The 11,044-nt window shown below is 50.3% G+C and overlaps 1 protein-coding gene across 2 annotated transcripts; it reads right to left on the bottom strand.

The window, feature by feature from the left end:
* Window positions 1-1,487: 1,487 nt before the first annotated feature.
* Window positions 1,488-7,371, bottom strand: LOC110301983 (ras-specific guanine nucleotide-releasing factor 1). 2 transcript variants are annotated; one of them, XM_021172718.2, is made up of 3 exons: window positions 6,977-7,371; window positions 5,656-5,800; window positions 1,488-1,831 (listed from the first exon to the last, which is right to left on the bottom strand). In XM_021172718.2, the coding sequence occupies exons 1-3, from the start codon at window positions 7,250-7,252 to the stop codon at window positions 1,716-1,718; spliced, it is 537 nt and encodes a 178-aa protein (XP_021028377.1). In that variant the 5' UTR covers window positions 7,253-7,371; the 3' UTR covers window positions 1,488-1,715. The 2 variants fall into 2 exon arrangements, with proteins under 2 accessions (XP_021028377.1, XP_029337714.1); XM_029481854.1 differs by lacking the exon at window positions 5,656-5,800 and having other exon boundaries at window positions 1,490-1,831.
* Window positions 7,372-11,044: the final 3,673 nt, after the last annotated feature.

Here is an 11,044-nt window from a genome sequence, read left to right as displayed (position 1 = left end):
GACCTGGTTTACTGCTTCATTGAGGAAAGGTTTGGTTGTTTAAAAAACAAAGTGTATGTGGAAAGTTGTAACTGTTAAAATGCACTGGCTACACCTGCCAGGTCCTGCTGTAGCTTCCTACATTGTAGCCAGTTTAACACAGACGGGGACATGGAGGCCCAGAGCAATTTAAATCTGTCTTAATCTGGTGTGTGTGTGTGTGTGTGTGTGTGTGTGTGTGTATGTGTGTGTGTATGTGTGTGTGTATGTAACAAAAGTCAAGTCTACACCTAGGCTGAAAGTCCCTAACACTATTTCTCCTGAGTGGCTGGGAACTTCTCCATGTTCAGGGCTGGAGGCAGAAAATTAAGGCTTCGTGTTTGAGGGTGTGTGCATTTTCCCTCTGGGGACAAGAAGTGGGGATATCTGGGCCTCCCTGACATTCTCTACATGACAGTGGCCCTTGTGGGAGTATTTAGGTCTTGGCAGTGTTTTGGTCCTCTGTTGAGTTCACAAATCTCTGGGGCTCCGGAATATTCATCAAGGGGCTGAGTTGTGTTTTTGGCTGTGTGTATACCACACCAGCTCCAGGCTCCTACAGATTTCAGGCCAGTGAGTCAGGACTGTGGGGCGTGGATGCCTGCCTTGTGTTTTCCCTTGATCATGGCAGAGTTGCAAGGTTCCCACACAAAGGAAAGCCGCCTTCACAAAAGTCACTGAAACAGCCATGACATATTTTACTCACTGTTAATTTTTCCCCCTGAGACACGGACTCTGTCTACAGTCTCTTTGGCTGGCCTCAAGCGCGCAGATATCCTCCTGCCTCTGCACCCTGAATGCCAGGGTGACAGTTATGCACCTCCATGCCTGGCAAAAGGATCAGCCCAGGTCTTTGTGTTTGCTAGGTTAACTAAGTCATGTCCCCAGCACTGCTCTTAACTCATCCTGATTCTCTTTCTATTCTGACAGGCAGACAATGCTAAGAAAGTACCCAGCCAGAGTCTTTATCTTCTGTTTGTGGCTGGAGAGCTTATGTTTGAGAGTAATCTGGGTACCTGCATATACAATGCTCTGTAACATTGACCACGAGAAGTAGAATTCTTTCTTGGAGCCTCAGTTTTTCCATTTTGAAAAATGGGTTAACAGTGATGGCCTACTAAGGCTGCTGAGATCATTAAGGGAAGTATAGAGTCACACTCTGGAGCTCAAAGGCTAGTTAGTACTCAGTGTTCTTACTCAGTGTTATTTGTATATTGTTTTAAAGCACCATGTTGCAAAATTATATACATTTTAAACTGCGTGTAGTGGCTGATGCCTGTAATCCCAGCTACNTGGGAGTCTGAGGCAGGAGCATCCAAAGTTTGAGACCAGCCTGGGTAACTTAGCAAAACTGTATGTATGCTGTTGTTGTTAACAACAGGGTAAATGGGTAGCTGAGTAGTAGAACACTTGCCTAGCATGCACAAAGTCTTCATCAAATCCCCACTACTGAAAATAAAGAGAAAGAAAAATTATAGACATTTTAATCTGCATTTAGAACATGCCAAAGCTGAGCTGAAGGGCATTGGGTAATAACTTGTAGCGAAGGTCAAACACTTTATAGCATTAATATAGATGAGTTTTTCTGTGAAAGCCCAATTAATACATAAAACAGTTAAAGCAGGCTTCTCTGACTGATGTGGGGGTGTGGCCCCCAGGGCTTCTCAGAATGAGGGAGAAGAACCATAGATGGAAAACTAAATGATTAATCTACAGGGATGGTGGAAGAGACGCTTCGACTCCACTCTGTTGCGCAGCGTTGTCAAGTCTTCTGGCTTTCCCATCCATGTCTGTGGAGCTGGAGCAACGGTACCTGGGGAGCACCGTGGAGAACACTCTGAGCTCAGCGCCTCACTGTTGGCTGCTCTCAGAGAACACAAAGGATAGGCTAACAAGCCATGGCAGGTTGTGAAAGAATTTAATGTCAGGTTGACTCTAAGGAAGCACACAGGGTCTACCCAGCTGGCACTGTCCTCTGTCTTGTCCTCTGTGCACCTGTCCAGTACATCACCTCATTCCCTAGGATCCAGTTATCAGGGGGGCCACCTGCCAACCATCTGACCATGGCCTTTCATTGGGCCCATCCCTTTCTGGATGTATGCTTGCTTTTGTCCACTGAGGGTCACTGTCTCTGTGATGGGCATCCTCTTCACAACTGTGAACAAAACCTTTTCCTGTCTCTAGCATTTTCCCCACTTGTCTTCCTGGGACAGCATCAATTCTTACTGTCTGCTCCCCATCACAGCTGGCTGTATGCTTACGCCCAATGTGCTAGCACAGAATATGGCATCATTTTACCCAACTCCATCTTATCCAGTGGAATGACAGGTCCTGCCAGCCCCTCATTAGGGTCTTCTGTGTATCACAAAAATTCATCCTTTCTTTCAGGGTTACACATCTGTCACCTGGGCACTTAATTATGAAATTTCTGTCCCAGTTGCCTAGCACTGTCCTGGTGTTTGGATTTAGTGGGGGAAATGTCCATCTCCAGACTACCAGCTGAGCACAGGAAGTAGTCAAGGATTATGANTACAGGTATGAATGAAGAAGGGGCTAGAAACCCCACCAGTGCTGAAGCTGGGAGGTGTACTGGCTCCTGGAGCGGTGCAGGCAGACTTCTCTTCTGAGAGGCCATTTTCAGGCTGAGACCTGCTAGAGAATCAGAGGCCACATCTCACAGGTATGGGCGGGGGCGAAGATCACCATATTAGAGCTTCTGGGGGGCCTTGAGAGTGGGAAGAAGGGCTGGACAAGATGAGGACTTGTGATGTGAGTAAGGAGGAGGGGGAGAAGGGGTGTTGGGGCTACATTAGGGGTGTCAGCAGGCTTGCTTTCAAGGGATCATGTAGGGAATGGCTAGCAGAAGGAGGAATTTGAATTCACTTTGGATAAGAAACGTAAGAGTTCAGGTAATGTATATAGCAGTTACCATATGTTGATCAACACTTAATGTGGATGCAAATCAGAAAACACTACCTTGAAAACATGTACGAGTGGTATGTGTCGTGTGTCAACCACAAAGGTTATAAATATAAGAATAATAGAGTACTGGGACTGCTTGGGAGGGGGGAGGTGTGATAGAGACAGAGGAGGCCAGATTCCTANCCNAGGAGGGGCTGGTGAGTGAGCCAGTCCTCTAGGGGCTCTTTGGAAGGAAGAGAGGACTTCTTGCCCTAGGTAGATACTGTGTGGAACAAAGCTCTGTGCTTGCTTGGAGTGTGATGTTGTCTCCTCTGCACCTGTGGGATCTGACCCTGGCTCAGTGTGGAGAGCCAAGGTGTACCCTGGGCAAATCAACCACAGTGATGTTTCANGCTTAGGTTTACGGGTGTCCCTGACCCTCACTCTATTGCCAGCAGACAGGGGGCAGGGAGTAGAGCTTCCTTAGTTCCATTCCTATGAGAGGCATTCCCAGGGAGCTTCTTCAGTCTCTCTTTCTCTCTCTCTCTCTCTCTCTCTCTCTCTCTCTCTCTCTCTCTCTCTCTCTCTCTCTTTCTCTCTCTGGGCTGAGAGGTAGGGTGGATAAAGGAACACCCCACAGTTTCCCCAGAGCCGGTGATCACACATGCTGGCATTCTATCTTAGCCTTGCCAGCTTCTTGCAGGGACATATCCTTCTTAAGTTGGAGCTGCTGCTTTCCTGCCCATCACCCCTTGCTTTGCTTAGGTCCCAGGAAGCTGTGAGTAAAGGGCATTGCAATCAGAGCAGCATCCTTTTCCTATGTGCATTTTCCTGGCTTGGGGAGGAGTTGACTAGGTTTCAGCTCTGAAGGGTGGTGAGGCTGGCAGAGTTGCAGAGAGGGGAGGCCAGAGGGCAGAGTCTCATGTTTGCTTCTATGACAGGGTGGCCATTGAGGAGTCTGTCTCCTCACGTGAAACCTGAGCACACCTAGTCTCTAGGCTGTGGTGGAGATCAATCCACTGGGCCAATCAGAAATGTTCTCTATAGATAAGACTCCTGAGTAAAGTTAGGTAATAACNCCGGCCTAAAAAAGGAGGGGCTCTCAGCTCATGGAGCCTAAGCTTATATCAGGCTCTGAGCCACTGGTATTGCTGTCTGCTTCAATCCTTTTTTCTCTTTCAAGGGAATCACAAGGCACCTTCCATCCACCTTGGCCTCTCCTGGTTGGAGGGAGCACAAGCTGAAATGAGGTTGCTTTGGCAAGATCTCTTACTGAGAAGCCAGCATTAGACAGTCTATGTCAGGTACTTTGGGAAAGCTACCATGTATGAGTCTGTTCAGAAGCAGAGAATGGGGCTAGCAGGGCCAATCTCTAGGCATGTGGAAACCATGCTCTGATTCAGGTCACATTACTGTTCAGGGCTGGGAAGAGAGGACATCAGGGCTGAGTAAACAGAGCCCAGACCAGGGAGGTACCCTGCAGCAGCTAATGAGATGCACCAATCTCATTTCAGGAGACCCTGGGGTCCCCGGGCAGAGCCAGTGTGAGACAAAGCCCTGGATACTGCTCTTGCTCTAAACATAGATCAATCCGGGCACAGCTGAGTGAGATGACGTCATAGCAGTCTGGGCTCTCACAACACCTTGCAATCCAGGTCTTTACAGGTTATGCTGGGCCTCCCTGTTTGTATTTATGTCCCCCAGAATCCCAGCATCTGTGATCATCAGCTTCTTAGGCATAGTGCCCAACACCCGCTTAGTTCTCAGGACACGAAATATGGAAGTAACACACAACACTTCAAACACGTCCAGACCAAAAACTATTTTCTACGTATCTGCTATGTGTTCAAGTCCTCAAACTTGCCACTGCTACCAGGGTGGGGGATTTCCAGCTCAGACTTGCTCTCTGTTCCCATAGGTTTACAGTTGGGTAAAATGAAGCCCCTTGAAAATGAAGTTCTACCAGATATCAGCTAATCTTGTCAAATTTAGACCCTGAGTCAATTCTAGGTCTTATTTTTGATGGGGCAACTCCCTTTCTATGGNCCTCAGTTTCTCAGCCTGAAGAATGACAAGAATGGATTGACCTAATATGCAGATAGATATAATCCTAATCTAGTTAGAAGCCCACTAAATTGTATCATGGGTATCTTTTCCTACACAAAATTTGGTTTTGTGTTCTCAAGGACCTGGGGATCCATCCATCCAGTGTCATTTCCCCTTTGTACACAAAACAGGCTCAGAGGACTTCTGTGTGTTAACTGACGTCACACAGGAAGAAGCCATTTAGCTGGGGTGGGGGAGGGGCAGGTTCCAGCCTCCATCTTGTCAGTCCTCTAGTGCAGAGAATGGGAGACCTTGAACCTGCATCAACATGGCTTCCTTATCCTACTGTGATGTAGGGAGCTGGGGCACCAGAGGGCCCTGGCTGAGCATGGGGGTGCAATCTACTGGTAGATACAGGTGTGCTGTGGCTGCAGACAGTGGGTGGGCAGAAGGACAGACAGTCTGGGTCTGGGTGGTCTAGCTGAGCCCAGTAAGGCTCCATTTGGCTANAAGCTAAGGGAGCTGCTGTTCCTTGCCATCAGGGAGCCTCTGCCTGGTCACCTGACTAGTCATTCTCAAGAGTCATCCCCCAAATTTCTGCCCCCACTTCCAAGCTCTCCCCCTCCCCAGAAACCTAATACTAAAGGAGCTAAGGCAAGGTATGAAGAGAGTGATGNAGGGACAGAGTGCCGATCTCTGTCCTAATTATGGAGAAGGAGACTTCAAGGGTGGCTGTCATCCCAGTCAATTCAATTGCCACCAGCCTGAATGTTTTTGAGATCCTGGTTGGTTGTCTTCTCAGAACATTACGTCGACGTCGACTCCTGCTATGACGCTGTGCAAAAAAAATCAATCAATATCTCTCTCTCTCCTCCCCCCTCCCCCTCTCCCTCTCTAGGCCTCAGTGTCTCCATCCGGGCAAATAGCCAGGTGGGGCTGGGCCCTGCGAATGTCAGGCCTCTCCTAGAGCTGACATTTTAGGATACACTGTCATGTATTTTTCCTTCCCTCCCAGAAGCCAGGGGACCAGATGCCTTGGGAGGGATATCAAGCTTAAAGATCTCTCTCCCTGAGGGTTCCCACCCAGAGGCTGCACGTGCCCCTCCCATTTCAATGGCAACCTAGCACGTCTCTGACGTCTAGGCCAGCTGCAGATCGCGGCCTAGCCCTTTAGCCTTGCTTTTTGGGCAACGCCACAAGCGAGTGAACGAGTGAGCGCAGCGCTACCGCGGCGACTGCAGCGGCCGCTGCGGCGCAAGGGGCGGGGGANGAAAGAAGAACCCACTTGTCCCACTGCTTCGCAGCAGCCCTGGCCCTGGCCTCCGCGCATTTCAGCGTTTGTTTGTAAACCCTGGGGTTTGTTAGCCTGGCCAGAGCCAGCTGAAGCACATCATCACTAGATCACACAAAATAACGACTCCCCAGCCCCCCACCCCCACCCCAATTCCCTAACTCGGCCAGGCTAGCGCAGATTATAATTCTCCCCTAGCTGCGTGAGACAGGGGACCGCGACGCTTCGACGTCTGTCTCACCCTTTCCAAGCCTAAGTGTAAGGAATTTCACATTTCGGGCAGAAGCTGGGGGCTATCAAGGATGGGGGGTGAGGGTGGGGGTTGGGATGGGGCTAGGGGCACCATTTTGAGTCGGACGGTGATGAGATTCCTTGCCCGAGTAGGTCCTTTGGACCCCATCTTCATCTCTATCTCCAAGTTTCAGGCTTCCTGTCCCCGCCACCACCAACACCTCCCCCCCCCCCACTCCTACGGGGTTTACCCTGCCAAGGGCGGTCGCAGCTGGTAGCGGCGCCCTACCCGCAGTCCCTGCCTCCTCTGCCCGCACTAGGGTCACCCTCCCAATTTGGTCCAGCCGGTCCTTCCCGCGAAAGATGCTGAGACGCCCTGAATTCTTAGAGGAGAGGGTCAAAGTTCTGTCCCCGAAGCTGGATGGAAGGCCCTGAACCTTCAAAGGCCTTAGCAGGGGCGCGGGAGGTTGGGACGCGGCGCTCCCTCACCTGTTTCTCGCCGGACTCCTTGGAGGAGGTCCCTCGCTTGGGGGAGGGCGCGCGTTTACAGATACTTCCCTCGAGCAGGTAGAGCCCCGAGGGCCGAGGGCTGGAGTCGCTTTCGAAGTAGAAGAGCAGGTTCTGGAGCAGGGCAAACCACTTGGTTTGCCATTTTGGGTTGTCCGCACTCCTCTTGCTCAGGTAGCCTTTGCGCGTGCCGTCCTTCTGTGCCAGCAGTCCCAGGGTCACGACGTGGCCATCGTTGAGCCGGATGGCTTTCTGCATGATGCTAGAAGGCCTGAGAGACTGCTACGCACTTACATCTCAGAGAGGCATCCGAATGCCCCTCGTCGGTGCGCGCTCTGCCGTTCTCTGGCGCTCTCTGAATCGCTCCCTCGCTCTCCCTCGCTCTCTCTCTCTCTCTCTCTCTCTCTCTCTCTCTCTCTCTCTCTCTCTCTCTCGCTCCCCCGCCCTCCCTCGCTCTCTCACACCCCGCCCCCTTCAAGATCTACACTTTGAGATCGGGCGCCGTGCTCGTAGCTGGACCCTTCCTGGCTGGAACCTCTTCTCTCCGCAGAGCCGCGGGGGCCCCTGGGGATGTTGCACGACCCTCCCTCAGCTAACTGAGGGGAGGGCGGTCTGCGCGAGGGCTGGGGGCAGCAGGCGGAGTCATATGACGCCAATCCCTCGAAGAGCCCGTTTCAGCAGCGCGGACAGGGACACACGCACGCAGCCCCGCCGAGGCGCAGAGCCGCACGCAGGCTGCACCTTGGCGCCTCCTCCCCTCCCCGGACACACACACGCAAACACACGCACACACGCAAACACACACATAAACACACACACACACACACACACACACACACACGCACGCACACGCACACATACACGCCTACCCCTCCCTCCTGTTTTCCTCTTCTCTACTTCGGGTGTTCTAAGCCAAATCAGATCAATTTTCGTTCAAGCCAATGGCACCCGGGAGGCTCGCCTCCTCGGAGTTTGTGTTCTTTGCGCCCCGCCGCGGCGCACCTTAGACCTAGGGTCGGCCNCATTTGTCGTTTNTCTCTCCTACAGCTTTCTCTCACCTTCTTTCCCTACTTTATTTTTCTAATTCAAGGTGGATGGAGGAAGGTGGATAGTAAAAGGGATGCACTAGTTTGTGCATAACCGTTCGAGTCTGTTTTATTTTTTTTTTCTTCTCTATTCCTCGCGGCTTCGCCGGCGACCCGAGAATAAAAGGGGTGAACTTGGGTGGGAAGAGGTGACCGCTCCATTTTGAGCATTGCCATAATAATCGGTGTCACCCCATGAACCCTAAGGTCTGGCTGGCAAGCCACTGGTGGGAGTTTTCAGCAAATATCCCAGAAGCCTGAAGGCGGGCTTCAAACACAGGCGCCTGGGACCATGGGAGCCTTCACATAGCTGCGCTGGCGCAATGATACCTTAATGATAGATTTTCCGTTCTTATTTTTAGCTTCAATTCGCCTACACAGTTACACGGCATTTATTCGAGAACGTCACAGCGCCCGCATGCTGCACCGGCAGAGCGCGCGGGCTGCCGGGCCAGCCGGGATCTGGTGCGGGGAGCGCGCATCGCCGTCTGCCGCAGAGGGCAGCGGCCTCGTTGAAACCGGGAACGGCGCCCGGCGCTGAGAGTTTGCAGCCAGGACGGGTGTCCTCGCAGCTCTCTGGAGAAAAAAAAAAAAACAAAAAACACAAAACAACACCATCTTTCCTCACAGAACTGCGAGAGCCCTTCCCCCTTTAGAAACACACACACACACACACACACACACACACACCATGCACCATAGTCTGGAATGGAGCTATTCCAGTTCAGGGCATAGTGTCCCAGGCCTGTGTTCCTAAATGATGTTAATTTTTCTTCCTTGGGTAATCAAAAGAAAAAGGGCAGAGGGCTAAGCCCCTTCATGCAGACTTGATTTGCACAAGAGAGAGCCTGTGAAATGATTGGAATAATTTTCCCCTTGTTTTCTAATTTTCTCCTTTNTCCTGCCCCAGTCATCTTTTCCCTACCTAGCCCTTCTCTTTTCAGACTGCATCTTGTTATGTAGCCCAGATTGGCTTGAATTCCTGATGCTCCCATGTCAGAGTTCTGACTACAGGCAGCCACCTAACTTCCCTTGCCTCNTAGAAGCAGAACTTTCAGGATGGAGGTGTTTATGTAAATTCCCCTTAGGAAGCCTGTTGCAGAAAAGGCCAAGGAAATCTCTGGTAAGGGGCCCTATGCTAAAAGCTCTTTGCCGCAGGTCAGCCATTCCTTTTTCTCTATAGCCTTCAGTGGAGGTGTTGGGTTTGGGCTCACACACTTAGGGCTCACTCAAATGGGAAGTGAAGGAGTTGGGATTTGAACTAGATTGAGGCTGATGTAGAGCAGGGCTTTAGGGTTGCATTGAGGCTGGGGTTTATTCCCCAGTGGTCCCCGATAGTCAGGGAGAAAGTATGCCTGCGGGAGCTGAAGCAAAGGTCTGGCCTTCGTTGAAGCTTGTATGGCAGACAGATTCACAGTCCCTACAATACATTGTTCTTCTGACTGCACCTGAGCTGTAGTCTGGATGGGTAATGCGTGTTCACAGGGGATTTCACCACAGGAGTTTGGAGACTTACTGATGGCAGAATCAATGATACTGCCTTGGGCAATGAATCGCCCGAGATTGCGGTCAGAGGGGATTGTCATTCAGGGGAGCCAGGCAGAGTCTGAGGGGATTGTCATTCAGGTGTGCCAGCGCCAGTGATACAGTTCCACGGCTCTCCAGCCCACTCCTTAGATTTTGATCACTCATTAGACTCATAAGGTGAAGACTATAGGACTCATCGTCCTCTCTCACACACATCTGATTCTGTTGGCTGGATCCTGGAGACACAATTATAAGAAAAATGTAGTCCCTGCTTTCTGGAGCTTGGGCTAGCCTAGGAACTTCTTTGCTCTATAACTCCTAGGATATAGCTAGGGCAGGACACCCCACTTTCTCTTGGGTCTGAGGAAGGCATGCTAAGCAAAAGTGTCAGTCAGGAGAAGAATTGAGCCCACTTCAGAAGCTCCAATCTCCAGTGTCCTTTAGAGGTTTAAAGTCTGTATTCAGACCTTACCCCAGGCTAGTGAAAACAGAGTCTGGACATGTATACCCTACTCAGAAACTCCTGGGAGATTCCCAACGTGGAGTCAGGGCTAAGAACCATTAAATCTTGGGCCAAGCAGATCCCTGNACTGCCCCCCTCCTGCCCTGGTTAGCACAGGGGTGCTGGGGTCCTATACTTCTGCTAATCCTTGGGTTCTGGGGTTTCCTGGTGAGCTAGACCAATGCTGGAAAGCCTGCATTAGCTCCAGGCTGCTGAGCTAGAGAGAGGAAAATGGCTGGAGCCCTGTCTGGAATTTTGATTAGTCTTATGTAAGCTGTGTGAATATTGCTTTTTTCCTCCAGTGACCACAGGGAGAAACCTGAGACTAACATTTGGTCTCTTGGCAGTCTTTTGACTGAAATCAAGCTCAATGCTCTTGGAAACCACTTAATGATTCTGGCTAAGAAGATATCATTTATAAGGCTGGTTCTTGGCTTGTGTAAGAGCCATAGAGAAGGTGGGCATATGGTGTGTAGCAATTTCTCCTAAATTGAAATATCCCTCTTAGAGGGGAGAAGAAAGGCTCATAAGAGCTTACAAGCCTCTTCTCTTAGAACAAGTCAGTGTCCCATTGCAGTGAAGAGACATCATGACCAAGGCAACTCTTGGCATTTAATCTGGAAGCTTGCTCAAAGAGACTGCATCTAGTGTATGCTTTTAAAATCTGAAGGTACATCTCCTCCAATAAAGCTACACCTTCTTCAACAGGGCCATAGTTTCTAATCTTTCCCAGTCTACCAACCAATGACTAAGTACCGAGCTTATGGGGGCCATAGGCTAGCTCTTTCTTTCTTTCTTTCTTTCTTTCTTTCTTTCTTTCTTTCTTTCTTTCTTTCTTTCTTTCTTTCTTTCTTTCTTTCTTTCTTCTTTCTTCTTTCTTTCTTTCTTTCTTTCTTTCTTTCTTTCTTTCTTTCTTTCTTTCTTTCTTTCTTTCTT

Source organism: Mus caroli, chromosome 9 (assembly GCF_900094665.2).
Source record: "Mus caroli chromosome 9, CAROLI_EIJ_v1.1, whole genome shotgun sequence".
Lineage (NCBI taxonomy): Eukaryota > Metazoa > Chordata > Mammalia > Rodentia > Muridae > Mus > Mus caroli.
Note: the sequence above shows the minus strand (reverse complement) of the source record. Positions and strands in the feature narration are given on the sequence as shown.

What these genes read in the sequence shown, in the direction of transcription:
- LOC110301983 (XM_021172718.2), bottom strand. Translation starts at nt 7,252, where the DNA reads ATGCAGAAAGCCATCCGGCTCAACGATGGCCACGTCGTGACCCTGGGA. An exon ending in AGGAGTCCGGCGAGAAACAG is followed by an intron (nt 5,801 to 6,976) that starts GTGAGGGAGCGC and finishes TTTTTTGCACAG; the next exon opens with CGTCATAGCAGGAGTCGACG. An exon ending in CATAATTAGGACAGAGATCG is followed by an intron (nt 1,832 to 5,655) that starts GCACTCTGTCCC and finishes GGTGCTCCCCAG; the next exon opens with GTACCGTTGCTCCAGCTCCA.